Raw genomic sequence first — 22,878 nt, forward strand, 5'->3', positions numbered from 1 at the left:
TCTTTCCTTTTCTCAATAGGTTATGTTTTACTCATGTCAGGAGCGAGAAGGCTTGTAAAGTTCAAAGTTGATTTGGAGATGAAATTGAAGCTAACATGGTGACATACGAGAAGCCGTTGATACACCACACTTAGACCCTCCTACAGGGATCGAGGGGAAATTGTCAGGCGAATGTTAGGTGGAAAATCTAGTAGACTCCTGTTTTTAATGAATTCCTTGTAGGTTTCTCCCCCAGATCACGAGAAGCAAAGCAAGATTCAAAGTAGCAGTCTCACTATTCTGACTGATTTTGAAAAGACAAATTTTGACATCAGCAGTCCCCGCCACACACATTCAGATCAATCAGTACGCCAATTCTCCGTGGGCTCAAACCGAGACTTGTCAATAGTGATGATCCAAAAAATGATCATCCGTTGACTGATGTCAATAAGTCAAGAAGATACTTGAAAGCCCAACGGGTCAACCCGTATCAAGTCAACAAGGAGGTTGAATATGAAAGAGGTTTGCTACTCAAGCCCAGAACTGGGGGATCGGTACGACTGTCTTAGGCGCCTTAAGCCCTGCCTTGTCTCAAATACAACTAGGTCTGCTGTAGGACTTAAGAGAAGACTAAGAGGTTTGTTTAACTGGGGATGATACCTCAATGCCGGAACATGGGAGTAGAAGCGTGCCAAATGCTTACCGACTTAATCCCAAATCTAATCGAAGATCCCAGGCGGTGAGGATCTTGATTATTTATTCAACTTAACTCCTAAATGATCTATAAACTCGGAAACACAATCTATCCTAAGCTCTAAGTATCCTTGAATAAGGTAACTTCTAAATGTCAAAGACGGGATAACCCTAAAGAGGAATTCTGATATCTTCAGACTACCAAATAGTAATTTCAATCCAATATGGTAGATCTCAGCCGCCTCATCAACACCACCTACCTACAGTCGGTCAAACAACCTATATAATGTAATCAGAACGCCTTGAACAAGTTACAAACTCAACAATACCACACTCCGGAAACTCGGGTTCATTTAATATTCGATTTCTTAACTGCAAGGGCAATCTTGAGCGTCGGAGAAGCTTCCGAGTTCCTTGCAGGTTTCACCCCCAGATTGAGAGGAGCAAAACGAGATTCAGTGTAACGGTCCCAACCCCTTGACTGATTGAGAAAGACAAATTTTGACATCAACAAGATTCAACATAACAGTCTCAACATCTTGACGTATTCTAAGATGACAAATTTTGACATCAGCAAATAGGTGTCAGACTAGTTCGACATTGAGTTCTGTGACACTTTTCTTTAACTCAATCAAAGATGACATAATGAGGCGGAGAGTGTTTACTTACGCCTCCGTAGATCAATTCATGCTCAAAAATCAGCAGGAAGTCTTATATGTATACATAGTTTTTTTGTAGCTTCCCTAGTCCGCACTGTTTTCTTCTTTAAAGATGAAATAATCCTTTCAACAAAAAAAAAAAAAAAAATGAAATAATCCAACACATTGGAGGATGTCAAAATCAATATTGCCAGTCTGTGGTGTTGAGTGTGGACCGACCAGTGTTGGTTCTGGTGTCACGTAATCAAACAAGATGAATTGTGTCAAGGGGTGCTTCCGGGCCAAGTTGCTTTAGTTGACTCTCAGATTTTCTAAGCTAAAAGCCCTAAAAATCCAGCCCAATGACAAAATGGTCACTCACCACATCCATTGATTATAAAAGGAGGTTTAAAAAATGTACAAAAACCTAGACCCAAGGACCCTCCTGAAATATATATGAAACAAGCCAATTGATTTTACAAAAATTAATAATTTTTTTTATATACAAAACCGATATACATGTTAAAATGACATTGAAGGCGTATCATAGATACACGATTGAGAACTTGACTAACAAATCACCCACATTAGGCTGATGGAACGGACATGAAAAGCTAAGCCCCACATTGATCAGCTCAGATCCAGATTGATTTGAAAGAAACCTTGGTCAAGAATGTTGTCAGTCTTTAACTTCGACAATATCACCATCTTTCAGCTCAGTGTGTGGTAAAGCGAGTTGACCATTAACAAGCACCAATTTCCCCTCGAGTCCTACTCGCATTGCGATATCAGCAGCTGTGGTTCCAGTTCTCATCCTCATAATGTCACCTTCAGGCCAGCAGACGATGACTACTTCACCAATACCATTATTACTCTTTCTTCCTTCTCTTATTCCGGCTTCATGTTGAACTTGCTCCTCCCACTGCAGCATTGCCCTAAGTAGCTTCACCTGATAAGACCAGCAATATTAGATAAAGAAAACGAACGGTAAAGTTTGGAAGAAAATTAGCGTAACTGAACCCTCACAATTCTATTAGTTGCGGGGGGGGGGGGGGGGGGGGGGGGGGGGGGGTGGGGGGGAATTAGAGTTGGTAAAAAATAAGAACCAAAAAGCTGAACGGGTTATTAAATCAGGGCCAAATAGGAATCAACCGAGTAGTAACATAATCACTTAACTACAATAGATAAGGCTAAATAACAAGTAGCACATAAAATTATGTATAGTATCCGTTTATGTTCAACCTTGTTTTTCACTTTTGGCATCACAGTTTCGTCCTTGCCTATCGGGGGGGCTGAAGTTAACATTTGGGCACAGCCTCCAATGGCCAAGAAGGGACAAAAACTCGAGTTGATGTTCTTCTCCACTTGACCCACCAACCAAGCTATCATTGCTTGGCTTGTTAACACAGTTTCAAAGATAAGTGCATCACTGTCTGAAGAAGGACGCAATGATAAACAAAGAAAATGCAAGTCATGAACAAGGACTGTTTTAAAGTTACTTCGAGGAGAAGGCATTAAATTTCGTTTCAACATATCTTATGGCCTGCTTGGAAATCGTAGTATTTCCCGGAAACTTTTGGTTAGAGTGGAAATAATTACAACCTCATGGAAGAAATGATCTAATGGTGTGTTTGGATGGCGGAATCATGAATCCGCGGATTCATGAGTCCTTGGGATTCATGATTCCACGAATTCATGAATCCAAGTAATATTTTTTGGCTTGTTTGGCAACTAAGAATCCTATGATTTATTATTATTTGAGTATTTTTAAACGTCTTTAGAAAAAATATGATTTTTGAAAAAAATAATGATTTTGAAAAAAAATAATGATTTTGTAGAAGGAAATATTTTTTTGTTGATTTTAAGTTTGAAATTTAGGTTCATTAATCCAAAATCCTAGCAAATCCTAGGGGGTAGGGTGGGATTTTGGTCCAATACAAATTTTGGAATTAGGAATCCTTAGGATTCAAGAGTCCTAGGATTCTTGGTAGCCAAACAGACCAAGGATTCATGATTCCTACCAAATTCCACTTTTGATAGGAATCCTACTTAGGAATCCTACAACCAAACACACCATAAATGTTATGTAACTGTGGAAACTGGAAATGTGATTGAAATTTAGTGTTAGAAAGTTAGACGCGCTTATAAATGTAAGTTATTATTATTATAGGAAATGTGTAAACTCACTAGTCAATTTTACTAAGAAAAGTTACAAATTGACATATGAAAAGAAAAACTATCAGTTCAATGAGCCTAACCTCAAAATCTCTCTTGAGCTACTAAAGGCTATTAAATTCTTTCTATCAGAAAAAGATCAATGAAAATAAGAACTGAAGAATTGAATAAACTGTCCCCGAGTCAATAATAACCAACCTTGTTATTGATGTTAGCCTCGACAGGACTGGAGCTAAGAGAATTGGAGCTTGGTGTCTCGGAGTAGCTAGAGTTCGATGGAACAGAAGCAACCAGTTTACCAGCAAAAACAGCAGATACAACTTTCCAGTACTCCCGCTCCTCACTCTCTGTTAGATCAATTACTTGGATGAAAGTTGGTCGCATTCGCTCAAATTGGTCTTGCTGAAAGTAGTGGGCAAGTATTAATGGGAATGTTTCTATGATAGGAAAAAAAAAATCCATAATAATGTTAATAACCTCGTAATAAAGCAGTCACTACATTTTTATTTTACATTCATGATATATAAATGCCATTTCCCACCCTAGTTGCTAGTTGGCGGGGAATCAAGGGCACAGCCCCCTGTAAACGAAATAGTGATTTAGAGGACTTCGTCTTTTATACTCATCTTCTGCTCTGCAAACTTCAATGCTGGAGTTCTTTAATCTTCAGCGCTGCTAATTTTTTGTTGATAGTTTCAATTCTATTTCCCAGTTTGATCATAGAGGTTCCCAGGGTGCTACAAACCACATTTTTACTAAACCTTTTAGATACCTCTAATCTAGGATATTTCTTCACTAGATAACGACACGAGATGACGATCTCAAACACGATCTTTATACATAAGTATAAGGTTCTTAATCTTTGTGCGCCCTAATACGAGACATATATACATTTTCTGAGAGTTATTTCACTTAAATACATTATATGTGTTTTCTCTAACAAGATTCTACATGAACAGACATACCTTGTGATATATTCCGTCTTTACAAAGTATGTACTTTTCAAGGTTGGTACACCAGTCTCCATGTCCTGGAGCAAACCACCATCGATCACAAACCTGAAATACCGATTAGAACTGCAATTCTTAATATACTTTGTACTTCTTTTTGTACATCATTCATTCTCTCTCTATATATAATGCAGCACTTGCTCGATACATGCTGCACCAGTGGCTTTATTGAACACAATAATGAAGCCTTAGAGTTTAATAATTGGAAGCAAATTTAATAATGTCACACAGACTTGTTAGCAGGCTAATATGATTGAAAGATAAAGTTTGGAGATCCAAACCTTTTTGTACAGAGTTGCATAAGCTTCCCATCTCTTTCTCTGGGAGGAAGATCTCCTGTCGGCTACTGCCTCAGAAGCACCCAATCCAAAGCTCACAGCCACCAGCAGCTCTCTTCCACCCTTATCTACACTGCAACAGTTTAAACTTCAAGACCCTGGCATTCTACTAAAAGCTTACTAACATTGACAAAATTAGAGAACTATCACACCTGACAATAACAGATGCAAGCAAGTGACTTCCTTCAACTCTAAGAACTGGATGCCCTTTTTTTAAAGATCTATACTTCTGAAATTCATCATGTTCTCCAGATGCTTCATCCTCCAAATCATTGGACTGGTACAAGGATGGATTCATTTTGGTGTCACTTACAACCCTTGGTTGTATCACCTTGTTCTCTGCTTCTTTATAAAGCCAATGTGCTGCAACCCCATATTCAGCATCCTCGTGCATTGTCTACAAATATATGGCAAACTTGAAAACTTAGCGTTTGCTCTTCTAGCACCAAGAAATGAAATTGATTTCAAAGAATTTCATAAAACTGGAAAGTATGGCACCTGTGTTCTTATTTGCACCTCCAAAGGTGCGTTATCAGGACCTTGTACTGCCGTGTGGAGAGACTGCAATTTGGAAGAGATTATGATTTCCCTCGTTCGAATGCGTGTACATTAAAGAGTGTAACGTGTTTCAAAATTTAACATGGGTTCCGTGGCTTATTTAATGAAACACTAGTACACTACGACCTTTTGAGGGTTCAGAGTTCAGACACATTTTACAATCTGAAAAGACACCACGAAAAACGAATGCTATGCAGACAACTGTGAGAAATAGAAGGAAAATAGACAAATTGGACATTTTATAACTTCAACAAAATATTCATCTTATATTAAATAGCTGTTTTAGCGATAGCAAGACATTCTACAGTTTCCATTTACTTTTTTACAACAGTTCAGCAATCAGATCAGTTCACAATTGAATCATAGTAAGAGGATAATCACCTGATAGCCACTAAGCTTCGGATTTACAATGTAATCATTTAATGAAACACTAGTACACTACGACCTTTTGAGGGTTCAGAGTTCAGACACATTTTACAATCTGAAAAGACACCACGAAAAACGAATGCTATGCAGACAACTGTGAGAAATAGAAGGAAAATAGACAAATTGGACATTTTATAACTTCAACAAAATATTCATCTTATATTAAATAGCTGTTTTAGCGATAGCAAGACATTCTACAGTTTCCATTTACTTTTTTACAACAGTTCAGCAATCAGATCAGTTCACAATTGAATCATAGTAAGAGGATAATCACCTGATAGCCACTAAGCTTCGGATTTACAATGTAATCATCAAACTCACCATCAATTGGAGTCCAGAGCCTACAGGTGATCATAATGACAACTTGTTATTTTTTTACTCACTAGAGATGTATTGAACGTCTGAGAAATATTTCAAGAGGTTTTATGGGGTTTGGAGCTCAAGAGCTAGAGGACTCAAATCTTCACAATCTCGATAGAGGAGAGTACGACAGAAGACAGGGTGAGACGAGCTATTAAGGCTTCAATTTACAGGTGAAGGACAGATGCACCTACCGGGCAGAGGACTTATTGGATGGATTCGAAATATTTCAAGAGGTTTTATGGGGTTTGGAGCTCAAGAGCTAGAGGACTCAAATCTTCACAATCTCGATAGAGGAGAGTACGACAGAAGACAGGGTGAGACGAGCTATTAAGGCTTCAATTTACAGGTGAAGGACAGATGCACCTACCGGGCAGAGGACTTATTGGATGGATTCGAAATATTTCAAGAGGTTTTATGGGGTTTGGAGCTCAAGAGCTAGAGGACTCAAATCTTCACAATCTCGATAGAGGAGAGTACGACAGAAGACAGGGTGAGACGAGCTATTAAGGCTTCAATTTACAGGTGAAGGACAGATGCACCTACCGGGCAGAGGACTTATTGGATGGATTCGAATTAACAATATTATCATGGAAAATGAATTAAATACTTCACATAGCATTGGTTGGCACAAAACACCAACTGAAACTTGAGTTATTGTTCCCCACTAATATCAAAAAATTCGCGTGAAATCATGTATATGAGCTAATTGTTATATCAATTGGCACATACTACCTCAACTCAAGATTTTTATATGAATGTCAAAAACTAAAATGTTGTGCCTAAGTAGGCACGAAGAAGTTTTACCGGTGCACAATGTCAAGAAGACTGTAACAACACTTCACTGCAGGTCCTTGTAGTCTTCCGTTCTTATCCCCAACAATGACTCTCAATGCTCGTGCATCATAAATGTTCTTTATGTCAACATCTTTACGTTTCATCTGTAGAAAAAGTTGCAGCAAATAAAGAATAAAGTTTTGAAGCACTTCATAGAAGATATGTTCACGAAGAAATTGGCAAGGCTCTTTCATAGCACTCACTTAGAGGGAAGCAGTTACTCGGGCATACCTTGCAATAGATGCTATACAAGCTTTTCAGACGGCTAGATAAAGTTACTTCCATCCCTGGAACATAACTGCAAGATAAGCACAAAAAAGAATTCAATGTGGGAGGCATGGTGTCAAACAAATAGACGTAAAGACAAAAAACACAGAAATAAGGAAAAATAACAAATAAACAGGGCTTGCAATTTTATTTCTGCATTTTTCCTATCGAAAAAAGAAAGGAATGTTATTTACTTACGAAGTGGATATCAGTAACTCACGCTCAAGTGCTTCCTCACAAACTGCTAAAGATGCTAAAGCAACGCTAGTGTCAGCTACAACCTTAGGTTTTAACTGAGAACTGCTCAAATGTTTTGGGTCATTATTGAGAAATTTGGTTCGCTTTGCTCGATCAGCTAATAAATCAAATGGTAGTACAGCTTCCAAAAGTTCCTGAGAAGAAAAATGGTTTGAAAAGAAGTAAGCTTTTCTATATCTCTAAGTTCAACGAAACATTGCCACAGATAATTTTAAATGTCAGTTCCATTCATGAAATTTCCAACTAGAGAAACCTTTAGTGGGAGATCATATCACTACAGGAATGAGCCTTCTCATCTCACTTGCAGCATGTGGTCCGGGTTTGCGAAAAATATATGGTATTTTCAAAAGGTAAAAGTCGAGTAAAAAATGTAACATAGAAATACATATATACATATACATGTTCACTTTCACATAATAATTCTATGAAAGGAAATTTTCTAACCTTCATATTTGCCTCATCCTCTTCACTTCCCAGAGACACTTCATTGTCAGGAACTATTATACTTTTATGCAGGGGTTCAGCCAAACTGGCTTTTGCCAAAATTCTCCTCAAAGTCCTCGGTTTATTACTAGGCTTCCACATTGTAGAAAGCTCAGCTCGCATTTGACGAAATGTTTGAGGCTGTGAAATTGTCAAGGCATACAAGCTCTTTAGTTAATACTGCGAGGACCATAACGTTAATATTAGCACCCAAGTATAATGAGCTACAACTACATAGCAATTTTTCTGAAAAACAATAACATAGCAATAATATTAGCATCTCACTTCTTATTCCAACGGATAGTAACGGAAATGAAGAAAGCAAGGACGTATCATTATGTGGAGAGGGTGACACACTGACACCTTCTTTCCATTTTATAACATTGATGAACTAAGTTCTCTAACCAACAGTACAGAGTACAGAAAATGTATAAGTGTGTGAGTCCTCAAAAGTGAATCAGTCGATCCACTACTTCCGCTGCCTAAGATTTTGTTCAAAGACAACCATCAATCTTGTTGCGACCAAAGGTGTCATTTGACAACACAAAATAAGTATTTTTTTTGACTTATATAATTAGAAAAGTAAAATAGTTATTTTGGTAGCGCAAAAACCCCCAACTTCAATTAAGTTGAAATTAGACTTTATTTTAAAGTTCACATTTTTTTTTAATTTAAAGTTAACTTAGTTAAGTTTAGAATTAGAAAAGTATAACCCAACTAACTAAATAACTTTATTAAAGCAAAAGGAATTCTATTAGAAGTAGACTAACTTTTACTTTTACTTGCCAAACCACACCTAACTATTGTAACAGTTTAGGCCCTTTAGACTCCATTATAACCCGTTCTTATTTAATAAAATTCATTCAAAGTTTCGAAAAAACAAAACACACCTACGTGTTTCAAAAGAACTACTGACAGAAGGTCAGAATTAGAGACAAACTGAAAGGTTCTTGTACAACTATTAAACAATCAGAATTTGGAACTACTAATTTGAACACACATCAGAGTCTATTTGTGAGAAATAATGAACTGACCTGGAGAACAGCAAAGCACAGATCTTCAAGTTCAGCCTTTAAAGCCCAGACACCCAATCTTGAAGCAAGTGAGCACCATACAGCTAATGTTTCCTCTGCTACAGCTTGGGCTTTTTGTGGTGAAAGAGCATGACTGGAAAGAAGAAACTGGAAGAGTGAATCATGGGATAACGACTGATATGAACTTCAGTCGGGAAAAACAACAGTATCCAAACATAAATATAGCATTCAACAGTCTATACTCTAAATATTCCAAATTCAGCATTAGCTGTCACACGTATTTGAGTAAAGTTGCATCATAAATTCATAATCACTAAAAAATGAAATAGGATAGAGAAACAGAAGCAGTGAGAATCAAGGGTAAATGAGAAACACAAAAGTACCTTGCACTAGAAACAGACATGCGCAGAGTAGCATAAGCATTCTTGAATCAAAACAAGAATGTTAATTAAACAAATACAAAAATAGGTCTAGAGAAATACATGGTTCTCATGTTGTGCAGACGGTCAGCAAGCTTGATAAGAACCACTCGAGGATCATCAATCATGCCTAAGAGCATCACTCGGAGGTTGTTTGCCTGAAAAAAGGTTGGAGAACCTATGAGATCCACAAAGATTTTTTACAGGCTAGATTTACTATGGTTATCCTTCCAAGGTTAAAGTATATTTTGATTTCATGAAATAGCAATAATTTGGCATACAGATTATGTAGATAAATTCAATGGTTAGATGCAAGATTTCTCATCTCAACTAAATAATTTAATCAGCTTAATCAGAATGAAAGCATAAACTTTCTGACATGTTTTGGCATTAATCGCGAAGGAGTAATAATGTACATTTGGTATGTCTTTAAACATAAACTCCAATATAAGTTACATAGTCAAGAGAATCATGCAATTGGAAGACTCCAGCCACCCTCACTCTAGAAACTTTCTTACTCCTTACAGGTTCCAATTTCTTCTTTCTTTCTTTTTCTAAAGAAGAGAACTAATGTATATACTGTAAGTGCTTTACAAGAAGGGGCCCAAGAAAGACCACAAAGACACCAGCCAACTAGAAAGGGCTTACAGTTTACAAAAATAGCAACCCGGTCTAGCGTAAAATTCCTAAAAACCAAATGCTATCAGGAACTCCCAAATAGCTGATACATGCATCTTTGTGTATCTAACTACTCAGATGATACTTCACTTCTAGATACAAACATACTGCACTATATACTTCCGAGGAGGATCACAAAAAGATATGTAATAATAACTCCGCTACAGTTTTGCAGAGTCAAATATCATAAATTCAAATACTACTGCGGTTACACAGTCATTTTAGAGAGCGCAGTATGAGATTTTGAGTGTACATGACACATGTCGTGTAGTCGGTCGATCTGATATGTAGTGAGAAATTCTGGTAAACCTTTGGATACACAAATCTTTTAGTGGATCTACTGTATAGTATGAGATTTTGTATATATATGACACATCTTGTATGTAGATGACTACTTGCGCACATTTGTCTCAGGACAATAAAAAACACTCCAAGCTAATAACAAACAAAGGTTAATCCAAAAGTTAAAATAAAAATCGTAAGTAAAAAAAGGAGGGCAAACTAAGACAAGAAAATACAAGTACAACCATATCCTCAATTTGGCTTTCTTTTTTCCATTATTAGATACCTTAACAATGTCAAATACCAATACCTCGGTCACCATCCATGTTGTGTTTTCACTAATAATCATTGGTAACCGACATATGTTAATGTAGAAATTGGAGAAGAAAATAACTTCATTTTGTAAGCACGAGATAAATTTTTATCAATAATATGACAGATAATTTACCTCTTTAGGACCTAATGTATCCTGATTTAAGTTGTTCCTGCGTCGCCTTCGCAATAGCTGCATAAAATGTAGTTAAGAACTTTGGAAAAAGAATTTCATTTGACCAGTTGTGCAATCAATAAATGCATAAATAAATTGAACATTTATAGGACATCAAACTAGTCAAACTAACCACAGTAAACGAAAGCGTGTGAAATAAATCCATTAGAAATTTTCAAGTTCGGCAGAGGCCATAATCATTTTCGGCCGTTGTCAAAAAAAAATCATGAAAGTATAAAGATATCAAGAACCATTATATAAAGGCCACAACCCATAAAGGGACAAATCCGTGACAATATAAAGCTGCCAATAACCAATATAATGGTTGAAAGAGTTTCTACTAAGGTTTCTACACAGTTTTTAAGGTTCCTTCTTCTAGCAACCATCTCTTTAACCCGTGAAATTGATGCCTATGATGTCTAGCCACAGAATGCCCCTTTCCTACGCTTTGCCTTTACTCTTGATAAGTAACGAACCATTGCAGCATTTACTTAAACGTGTTATGTGTGGGATCCTTCAAATGTTACTCTACCATCTTTTACGCATCCCTTCATCTTCGTCTTTGTGACTGCTAGTGAGCCTTCATTGAAGTCTAGTGTCTCCACTGAAGTTTCAGTATTTTAAGACAAAGCCACCAGAACCTTGTCTCAAACTCTAAGCTCAAAAAATAGGAGATAAGGACTAGTTGGTTGACTGGGGACTAGCTACTAGGCGCAATTAAATCGAGACTAGTCGGATTTAGGCGGATATTCATATATATACATATATTATTGTGGAATAATGGTAATATCGTAAGTGTTTTTTAATATAGGAGATCTTTTCTCATTGAGAAATTAAGAAGATACTATTGAACAAAATACTAATAAAAAAGATAAGAGTTAACAGATGCTCTACAGTAGTGGGGAAAAAAGGGAAAGTGGCGAATATATGAGAAAAATAGAGAGAGAAAGTTAGAATATAAGAGTCAAATAGAAAGAGAAAGTTAGAATACAAGAGTAAAATAGAGAGAGAGAGAAAGAGGGAAGTTGGTGCAAAACTTTGAGGCCATGTTTGGCGTGTGGGAATGGAATGTGATTCCCGGGAATCACACTCCAGATCATTGTTTGGCTTGCGGGAATGGCATGGGAATCCTATTCCCCGGGGAATGTGATTCCCTCAAAAGGGGTAATAGCAAACCCAGGGAGAGGTGGGTTTGTGATTCCCATTCCCCCAAAATCACATGTATTAATATTTATTGACAAATATGTCCTTCACAAAAGATTGAATTACCAATTACAGTGTGATATAAAATCAGGAGTAAACTAGGGTTTTAAACACACACATAACACCACACCAGTTCTCTCCGTCTCTCTCTCTTCCGGTCAAAGCTCTAAAGGTAAGTTCTATATCCCTCTCCTTCTAGTTTTTTTCATATCAATCATGTAAATAGTAGTTGCCTACTTCCACCTAGATATAAAGTACTGAGAAACTATTCAAAGTATGGTCAAATCCAAAAAATTTGGTGGTGGGAATGGAATTGATTGGATGGGATAATCATTAGTGTGTAGTGGGTGGTGGCGTCATAAGTTACATCGCCCTAGTTTCCATTTCATATCAAGCAGTTTTAATTGGTTTGACTTGATTGTTATAATAATCAATTCCATATCAAGTACATGGCCTCACTGTTTAATGGCTGGTATCATAACTTCATCTTTTTTCCTTTGTATTTTTTTTTCATGACAAGCATGCATATGGCAATGGTTACCTATGTAGTTTTTTTGGTGTTTAGTCAAACCTACATCTAATTTTTTATTTGATTCCAATCACCCCACTAGGCAAGATCATCTCCCACCAATCTCTTCTTTAATTCATGAAAATAACTCTCTTCTTTTTCTGATTATTGCTAAGTGTCTGTATAGTCCTCTTCCTTTTTTGGCTTGTAGTTATTTTTTTTAATTATCAGTGCATGTTATTAAATTAGATGCAACAAAATAAATTGTCAGTGATTTAGTTTATGGATAGAATTTTATTTTGGATTAATTTTTATTTAGATTTATGAACAAAATTTTATTTTAGATTAATTTTTATTAAGACCTTTATTTATTTAAAGTAAATCTTAAATACTAGTCCTTTCGTGTAACGTGTTACTATTTTATATCTACGAATTTGAATAAATAATAATATAACAAAGTTGATGTGTAATTTATGTAGTTTAATTAAGGGTACAAGTGAACTTTTACAAGAATTTACATTCATATTCCTGTACGAACCAAACACCTAGTTAGGAATATGACAGGAATCGAATTCCCATTCCTGGTCAAACCAAACATCAAACTACATTAATGTGATTCCTGGGAATCACATTCCATTCCCGCGCGCCAAACATGGCCCAAATGATAGGTTTTAAGCAGTTTGAAGAGAGAGAGGGATGAGAGAGAGAGGGAGAGGGAAAAAAAATTGTGTGAGAATTTATAAGAGGTGGGTAGTTATTTGACTTTTAAACTTTTATCTTCTAACGTCTTTTTAAAAAGAAAGGTTAAGATTTACCTAAAATAATTCAACAACATAGATTTATGATTGTCACATTTCAACATGGCAAAAAAAACTATGTGGGTAGTTATATAGATTTATTAACGTTTTATGCCTTTTAGCATGCTTTCTAGTTGTTAAATTAAACTTAACTTAGTTTAGTTTAATCTTAGTCTTTTGCAAGCAATATATCATAGCCGTTGCATACACTCGGTACTTGTCATGTTCATTGCCCATTGTCATTCAAACCAAAATAAATAAATGTTATCACATTGACATGAAGATACAATAACTCCTATAGTCCTATATATCCAAAAGCACAGGAAGCCAGAGGCCTTCATATCTAGATAGTTGCACGGATAGTTCTGTTTGCCGTTCAATTTTAAAACCGAAATAGGTATCCTCCTAATGCTACTATTAATATAATCAAGAATCAAGGTGTACCTGATTTATATAGCTGAGCTTGGATACACCAGCAACCAACTTTGCTACGTCAAGACCAAATTCGTCTTCTATACTTTGTAGACTCTCACATGTATCATCAATCACATCGTGAAGAATCCCAGCAGCAACTGTATTTATTGCCTGCAGCAGAAATGCTGGTGTCAATAGAGAGACGTCCTAGAAACTAAATATAGCTTTGAGCTCAAGAAGTCAAGACATCATCACACGAGACTTAATGTCCAATTGCTATTGGTTGAACTATTCTTTTCAAAAGGTCAACGAGGCCGTCAGGTACACTGAAGGGGTACATCTCAAAGAAAAGGAACTTAGTTGCTCTAGTAGAGAAACAACATTGAATTTACGGCAGGGAATAATATATGCTTGAATTCTAGAAAATGAAGATGGAATTGATACCCGATTTCCATTTGAAGGGATCAAAGCTGCTAAGATTCTCCCTGTGTGAATACAGTGAGTTAGATAAGCATCTCCTGTTTTCCTTAACTGACCGTGGTGAGCTTTCCTTGCAAATGCAATAGCGTTTTGCACCTGCCTTCACGTAGAATATAGTCTAAGTAGCAGCAAGTAATAATTCTAACTCACGATACGAAGGGGAAATACTTGTTTTTTTTTTGAAACTGATACAAAGGGGAAATATTAAACCTTTGCATCCAAGAAAATTGGATATCCAGTTACGTCTACTCCGTCCAATATGAGAGCATCTGCAGTACATGACCACTTGAATTAACACGTACTAAAAGGAAAAAAAGATGTAATTCTACTGGAAGCCAGTCAGAAGCTGGCTAGTCTATTTTCGTTACTACTTAGTACTAACTACTAAGACATGTATATACATAATAACCCACTATCCCCCTCTCTTTTATCCAGTAAACTGTTGTGGCTTGCACTTTGGTGCTACCCTTTTCTTTTACCTTTTCTGGCACAACGTACTTTACATCTTGTCTTTCCCGAAAAAAGGACTGGTAATCGCAGAATTTTCCAATTGTGTGAAAGTTGTGTGTTTGCCATGAACAAAACAAGGCCTAGTCGGACGAAAACATAATGGTGGAAATCGACGATTTTGCCTACCCACGAACACTTCATTTATTTGCCTATTATTGACCACCACAAATCGATGGTTCTTGATTTTCCTTGTCATTGTATAGACACTATTACGTGATTAGACTTGCTTCTAAATGCAAAATTACTAATTACAATATTATTTAGTTTAACGATTTTCGCGTCCCAGCTATAACTTAATGTACTAGTGCAATTAACTTCCATTTCATTTCTAGTTCAAAAACCTCATCGAAACTATTGCTAGTAATAAAAGTGATCAGGGTTAGTAAATCTTGCACATAAGAAACAGATAATCCCACAATTAAGAAAATTAAAGAAGTAACAGATACCTGGTTGCTCCTCCAATCTAGGCCACAAGAAATCAACTTTAGTAGAAAGACAAGCTCCAGAAGCAATCGCGACAGCAGTAACCGCAACATGAGCAAGAGCCGACGTAACTGCCCCATGAACAACTGAAGAACCAGTAGCAGTTGCCGCCGCAGCAGCGATAACATTACCAGATGTAAATAATGGATTCAAAGATGAAGAAATCGTGAATTTTGGACCAATTATAAGATGAGTATAATAACGATAAGAGTAGGTTTTGTTTGAATAATTCGATCTAAGATGATGATTATGATGGTGATGAAGAGAGAAAGATTGAGGGTTTCTTCGATTAAGGAGTTTGAATTTAGGGATGTTTTGACGAAAGAGTAACATGTTGATGGAATTTTGATGCCCTAATTCCACTGAAAGTGGATGAGGCATAATTATGATATGGGTGATGATTCTTTAATGGTGGTGTTTGATGATCACATTATTGATCGAGGAAGGAATAATTATGATTTTGAGTTCTGTTGAGAAAGTGATTCAACAAAATTATTTCTTGTTTCTACTTCCACGCCAAATGTGTGGGTGGTCTCAAATGCTTGTCGATAAGCCAAAGCCTCCTCGTTACTTTTAATCAATCATAACGGTAAAAAAAAAAAACAAAAAAAAAAAAGTTCCGGCCATGCTATGGGGCAATGAAACTTTGGTTGGGGAAACCGGAAAAATTTCCGGGGAATATGGTAAAAAATAAAAAAAACTCAAACCAAACACTCCCCCTCATGTCGCCGGAATTGAAGGTGCCGGCCAGAAAAATTTCTTCTTTCTCTTCTCTCTTTCTCCTCTAATTGCCTCTCTCTCTTTCTCTCTTCCCCTCTCCCTGTTTTTTTTTGTAACAGTTCCGGCGAAGGGAAAACCCTTCGCCAGAACCTTTCGTCTGGAACCAGACGAAGGTGTTGTTCCTTCGTCTTCCAGACGAAGGTACTGTTCCTTCGTCTGGTTCAGACGAAGGTGATGTTCCTTCGTCTTCCAGACGAAGGTGTTGTTTCTTCGTCTAGATCTGGAAGAACCAGATCCAAACGAGTTTCCGTCGAAGGGAGATCCCCTTCGCCGGAAAGTTCGTGTGATGATCAGAGAGGGAAAGAGGATAAGACGAAAGAGAGAGAAGAAAAGAGAGAGAAGAAAGAAGAGAGACGTCTCTTGATGATGATCGTCGGCAATCATGGTGGAAGTTGTCGGAATCCGGTGGAGTTTGCTGGAGTTCTAGTTGAGATGAGAAGAGAAGAAAAAAAAAATTTGAAAAAGTGATGTTTGGAAGAAACAAAAAAATTTGTTTCCACCCAAAACTTATTACCCCGGAAACTTTGCTTCTTTCCCCAAAACACTGGCCAATTTGACCTAGAGGTGTACACGAGTCGAGCTCTTAACGAGCTACTCGAGCTCGGCTCGACTATTGCTCGTGCTCGACTCGAATATTAACGAGCACGAGCTTAACACGAGACCAAAATCATGCTCGTTTATGTAAACGAGTCGAGCTTGATCATTCTTTAGTGTATCACGAGCTACTCGTGAACAACTCGTTTAACATACTCTTATAATATTGTATGTAGTACACAATTACGTATTAGTATGTAAACTTGTACATGAAATATAAAACATTAAAAAATTATCGGAATATGAATCATTAATCATTATTATTGTATGTGACAAATGATCATTGAAGTATTTCGATAGTTTAGAAAGTTTTCATTTGAAGTATTTTGATAAACGAGCTTAAAAGAATGCGAGCTCGAGCTCTTTCAAACTTATACGAACCGAGCTTGAACAATTGGACAATTACTCGAACGAGCTCGAGCTCGACAGTCAAATACACGAACCGAGCTTGAACATCTTATTACTGGGCTCGGCTCGACTCGAGTACACCCCTATTTTGACCTAATTAGGTTTAAAGGGGGAGGCCCAAAAATTAACATGTTATTATTTACTATCTCTATGTTCATTTTCCCGCTCCACCACTATTTTCGTCTCGACCGCCCAGGGCCGTGTCTGAGATGTTGAAGGCCCTTTATATAATCAAATTGTAAAATTTTTATTGGGCCCTTTATATAATCAAAATGTAAAATTTTTTAAGCAAAATAACAAACAAATCCAAAATAATTTTACCATAAAAGAATTATAAATTGTTTATTTATCAAATCATTATGTATTTGAAAAAAACATTTGAAGCAAAAAAATTTCGCTTGAAATTTTTTTATCTTTTTATATTTTAAAGCGAAATCATCAGTTAAAAATTCGTAATCAATCTTGACTAGGAACCTACTTTTAAAGATTTAAGAGAAATAAACTAAAAACAAAGAGATATTAATGGACTGATCAATAGCGGGCCAGCAATAATCTTCTACAACTTAGAAATGTGGAAGAAGACTAGTATATAGAATACTGAAAGAAATTATTGCACTCACAATTTATAAAAAAAGAAAAAGTTTACTTACTGAAACCCTTACCTACTAACATATTTTCAAATTAGTAAGAAATCTATTCTTTACAGAAAGAAATTGTGTGTCATAAAGAAAGGGGAGAAGAAGAAGTAATATGCTTTTATACTTGTATGTAATTATAGAAAGTAAAAAAAGATAATGAATTGATTGATGAACAAAAAGAAAAGTAGAGAGAGAAAAAATATAATACGTAAAGGAAAGTAGGGCATCACTCCATTCAGAAATAAATATCGCCACATTTATGTGTTCTAATAGCTTATTTGACCTTTGACATTCAAACCTGCTTACATAGTTTGTAAAACAACTAAAAAAGTTGGGCCATGTGGTGGGGGCCCAGTGCGGGAGCCCTGCCCGCACTGTCCACCACACGGCCCTGCGACCACCACACCTCTTTTAGAAAAGGGAAGTCTTCCGTTTTTTTCGTAATTGTGTGTGGAAAGAGAATTCTCGAGAAAGTGAATAGTGTGTTCCAAAGCACAACCCAAGATATAACTAAAGGTCGCACGGAATAAGACATCATATTTCGTTTGGCCCCATATATTAAGCAAATCTTAACTTTCGCTCCCTATTTAACCGCTTAATTGAAAAATGATACGCTTAACCTTTGTTTTCCGATTTTGTATTCGATATTTTCTTTTTCTTTTCACTTTTCTATCTTTGTTTGTCTGTCTTAATTTCTTTACCTCTCTTTTATTTTCTAGTAGTTTTTGTTGAAACGTTATAACTTACTCATATAATAAGAGTTGCATAACAAAGTACATAAGAAGATTATAAATGAAGAAGCATAAAAACAAAAAGCTTGTGACAACCCGCTTACTCCATTTTGAATCTTACACACCTCTTTGTGGTAACTTGCCCCAACCACCTTGATAGAAACCAATAAAGAACAATGAGAATGGTAAAACTTTGGGTGGTTATACTACCAAACCCTTCACATATATTTATATTGAGTGTTTTTACAAAAGAGATAATTAGTTGACATATTTGATACGTGAAAATATAGAAGGAATAAATATGAAAAAGGGAAGAGAATATATGACTTAATCTTGAGACTTGAGGATCAAGTTAACCTGGCTCCACCTATTTCGTCGGGTCATTAGGTTCACCGTTGTTATCCTCCCTCAAATTGAGCGGAGTGGTTAAACGCATATTCAATTTGGGAAACAACTCCAAGAAACGCCAAGAGGAAAGACTCTTCATTAAGATATCTGCATGTTGAGATTGTGATGAAACAAACTTAATAAGAAGTGACCCATCAGCCACCTTTTCTCTAACAAAGTGGTAATCTAATGAAATATGCTGAGAGCGCCCATGGAAGACAGGATTAACAGTCATAAGGATGGTCCTTTTGTTGTCTACAAAATATATTGGCAGGTTCAGATAGATGAATACCAAGTTCCTTCAACACAAACCCTACTCAAGTAAGATCTGCCGTCCAAGTAGCAACAACTCTATATTCAGCCTCAGTGCTGGAGCGAGATACCGCAGGTTGCTTATTCGCACTCCACGCAATTAAATAAAACCCAAGAATATAGAATAACCTGTTGTAGAACGTCTAGTGTTTGGACAACCAACCAAGTCTGCATCAAAGTAGGCAAGAAGAGATGTGTTCACCAGTTCTTTATGAATTTGAAGCCCTAAATGAATTGTTCCATTAATATATCGCAAGATTTGTTTAACAAGATGAAAATGTTCTTGAGTAAGAGAGTGCATAAATTGACATGCTACATTAACAGAATATGCAAGATCCGGACGAGTTAGTGTTAAATATTGCAAAGACCCCACGATTTTTCGGTATAGCGTAGGGTCTCCAAACCTCACATTATCTGCCGAGAGGTGTTGACCAGGCACCATAGGGGTCGGTGATGGTTTGACCCCCCTCCATGTTTGGATACTGAAGAACATCAGATGCATACTTAAACTGTATAAGAAGAAGTGTTTTTTCATTTCTAGTTGCCTCAATACCAAGAAAATAATAAAGAGGCCCCATATTCTTCATATCAAATCAGAGTCCAACCAGGAAATAATAGAGTTAATAACCAAAAAGTTCTTACCAGTTAAGATGATATCATCAACATACAATAAGAGATAAACATATCCCTTGTCAGTAGATAAAATAAATAAAAAAAGTATCAGATTTGCTAGCAGTGAAACCAATGCTAAACAGGATCTTACTGAACCGATCATACCAAACACAAGGGGCTTGTTTAAGGCCATATAACGCTTTCTGTAAACGACAAACAAAGAAGGCTGGTGAGGATTCATAAAACCAGGCGACTAAGCCAAATAAACTTTCTCCTGGAGGTCACCATGAAGAAACATATTCTTGACATCTAACTGAAACATAACCCAATCATGTGAGACTGCCAAAGAAGTATAACATGAATCGTGGTTGGTTCAACTACCGGGCTAACGGTTTCATCAAAATCGAGACCGGGCTTTTGATTGAAACCTTGAGCCGCTAAACGTGCCTTATACATGTCAATAAAACCATCAGATGTTAACTTTGTTCGGTATATCCACTTAGAACCCACCACATTCATATTACTGCTGCGAGGTACCAACCTCCAAGTGTCTTGCTTTCTGAGGGCATCCGTTTCTTGTTCCATGGCTCGTTGCTAATGAGGAGACATAAATGCGACCTTAAACCCACGAGGATCATGAATCACAGACAGTGCATCATAAAACAATGAATCTTGCTCGCCAAATGTATCAGGGCCCCGTCTAAGCAATGGATACCGAGACCCAACCTTTACAGATAGATAAGTGAAGTCGGTAATAGGAAAGCTTTCATCATATAGTTGTGAAAGCATTCTGAACCGTTGACGAGGATTAGGTCGAGTGGACTCCTGTGTTGACATTTCTTCTGACCGTGACAACATTAACATGGATCGAAAAACGAGGCCGACTCAATAGGGGACGAGACCGGTTAAGGACGTAAAGGGCCTTGAGTGGTTGGGGATGGAGGGTTGGGTGGATGGTTAGGCGATGATGAAGAGGAGGTTGCAGACATCGGGGAAGTGGTCTCATGGTCAGGTGGTAGTTGGTGATGACGAAGAGGTACCGGGGGACTAATAGGCTGAACCGGGGTGTCCAATAGTCGTCGAGATATACCAGATTTGTTTAAAATATCCAAAAATTGAGAGCTCTGAAATTCGGTTCCACCATCTAACTGAAGGGATTTGATAGTGGTTTGGAACTGATTTTCTATAAACGACTTAAAGGTCGTAAAGACAGAGTAAAAATCTGATTCGAGACGAAGAGGGCAGAACCAACAAAAATGACTATAATCATCCACAAAAATAACATAATACTTAAATTTATTAGAATATAGGGATGGACCCCATACATCGATATGAATAAGTTCTAAGGTAGCGGAAGCTCTTTTATTATTTGAAGGAAAAGCAAGTTTGTGGCTTTTACTCATATTACATGGAGTACAAGTCACTAACGAATTACTAGAAGAGAACTGAATAAAACATTGTTTTTGTAGAGATCCTAAAACCCTAGACGAAACATGTCTTAATCTTAAGTGCCAAATATCCTGAGGTGCTTTAAGAGAAATGGTAGTGGAGGTAAATAATGAGGAATAAGAGGAAGCATCCAAAACGCATAAGTTCCCGTATCTACTACCGGTTCCCGGTATCTTTCCGTTCACCTGAAAGAGGACAAAACCAGTTCTAGAAAAGAGGACAAAGCAATCCAAATCATCAGTTAAACGACTGATTGAAAGTAAATTTTTGGTAGGTAACGGAACTAAAAGAGAATTGGGTAACGAAAGAGGACCCTTATTTGTGGGGATAGAGAAAGTGCCTTTGTGAGTGATTGGGAGGGGTGACCATCACCAATCTGAACATTACCTAACCCATGATAAGGACGAAGGGAAGAAAACATACCAGAAGTGGAGGTTATGTGAGCAGAAACGCCACTATCGGAATACCAAGTCGAGTCGGTCGGGTCCGAAACAATCAAAGCAGTCAAAGCAGCAACAATGTCTTCATCTTGGTGAGTCTCAACTAGCTTAACATGATGGGTGGGAGCAGATAGTCGAACAGTTCGCAAACCAGGTGCAAGAGGCTGATTTTGTGTACGATTCTGATCTCGAGTTTGCTCACGAGGTGGACAACCCACTAAGTCATAACAAAGATCTGCGGTGTGACCAGCCCGACCACACCATTGACAAGAAAATGGTGGCTGGTGTCGAGAAACAATAGGCTCCCCACAGTTCGGACGGGAAGGAGACCGAGTCCGAGGAGGTGGTCAACGATCACGTGAAACTGGTGGTGGTCGACGATTACTATCATTGGAATGTGATGTTTGAGTGTAAAAAGTACTTTCAAGAATTTGAGGAGTAGGGTGAAAGGTTGAGCGAAAGCGAAGTGCTTCTTGAGAGGTAATCATTTGGATGGTGTTGATCCAAACAAACCAAAGAATGGTTATATTCTACTTGAGGAACCACTAGAACAATTAATACATTTACTTATTAAAATAATCAAGTGATTTTCCTGTTTAATGTCAATGTTCAAGCTTTAATAGTTTCTTTTGATGCCTAGGGTACTTCGTGAAGCCATTAATATTTGGATTTTTTCAACCCCCCCAACCATTTGTTATCTTCACAACGATGTTGGATCTAGCATTGCGATAAAATTACACCAACACGAAACTGGGCTACTCACTTACAGAATTACCCCCATCTCTTTGATCGAGTCAACACTCTTTGGTATAATCCGTTGTAGGATCCGATCGAAGTTGGCCACGAATCATCCAAGTGATTCGACGATCGTATTTGGTTATAGCCATGGGCAGAGCTCAGAGGATACTACCCCTGGCTGTAGCTAGAGGTAAATTTCGTAAAATTGGTTAAACAATAAGGGTAATTCAATAATTTTTGCACTTCTTTTATAACTCGACCAAAAAACTCAATGGGGGCTTGAACAAAAACGAAGAAGAAGAAGAACGAATGAACAAATCGTCCAATCCATGGGTCTTTAGTCTTGATTCCCTCAAGACTTCTCCCTTATCAGCCTCCATGATCTCATGTTGTTGTTGTTTGAGCTAATCTTCACCTCCTGCATTTTTTTTGTTAAAAGAAATGTTACTGATTTTAGTTTTTTGGTGTTCAA

The 22,878-nt window shown here is 37.2% G+C and overlaps 1 protein-coding gene across 3 annotated transcripts; it reads right to left on the reverse strand.

Moving 5' to 3' along the window:
* Positions 1–1,740: 1,740 nt before the first annotated feature.
* On the reverse strand, positions 1,741–15,888 carry LOC147537486 (uncharacterized). 3 transcript variants are annotated; one of them, XR_015225940.1, is made up of 18 exons: positions 15,281–15,883; positions 14,535–14,593; positions 14,289–14,424; positions 13,875–14,015; positions 10,884–10,940; positions 9,539–9,633; positions 9,057–9,189; positions 7,984–8,163; positions 7,480–7,673; positions 7,246–7,312; positions 6,985–7,118; positions 6,092–6,158; positions 5,332–5,394; positions 4,986–5,230; positions 4,777–4,906; positions 4,451–4,543; positions 3,385–3,887; positions 1,741–2,929 (listed from the first exon to the last, which is right to left on the reverse strand). XR_015225940.1 is itself a non-coding variant. In XM_086643311.1 (18 exons), the coding sequence occupies exons 1-18, from the start codon at positions 15,696–15,698 to the stop codon at positions 1,990–1,992; spliced, it is 2,682 nt and encodes an 893-aa protein (XP_086499437.1). In that variant the 5' UTR covers positions 15,699–15,888; the 3' UTR covers positions 1,741–1,989. The 3 variants fall into 3 exon arrangements, 2 of the variants coding, with proteins under 2 accessions (XP_086499437.1, XP_086499438.1); XM_086643311.1 differs by having other exon boundaries at positions 1,741–2,259; positions 3,684–3,887; positions 14,289–14,420; positions 15,281–15,888; XM_086643312.1 differs by having other exon boundaries at positions 1,741–2,259; positions 3,684–3,887.
* Between the last annotated feature and the right edge of the window lie 6,990 nt (positions 15,889–22,878).

Source organism: Eschscholzia californica, unplaced genomic scaffold (assembly GCF_041429995.1).
Source record: "Eschscholzia californica isolate CP2 unplaced genomic scaffold, dmEscCali1.0.p SCAF_5, whole genome shotgun sequence".
NCBI lineage: Eukaryota > Viridiplantae > Streptophyta > Magnoliopsida > Ranunculales > Papaveraceae > Eschscholzia > Eschscholzia californica.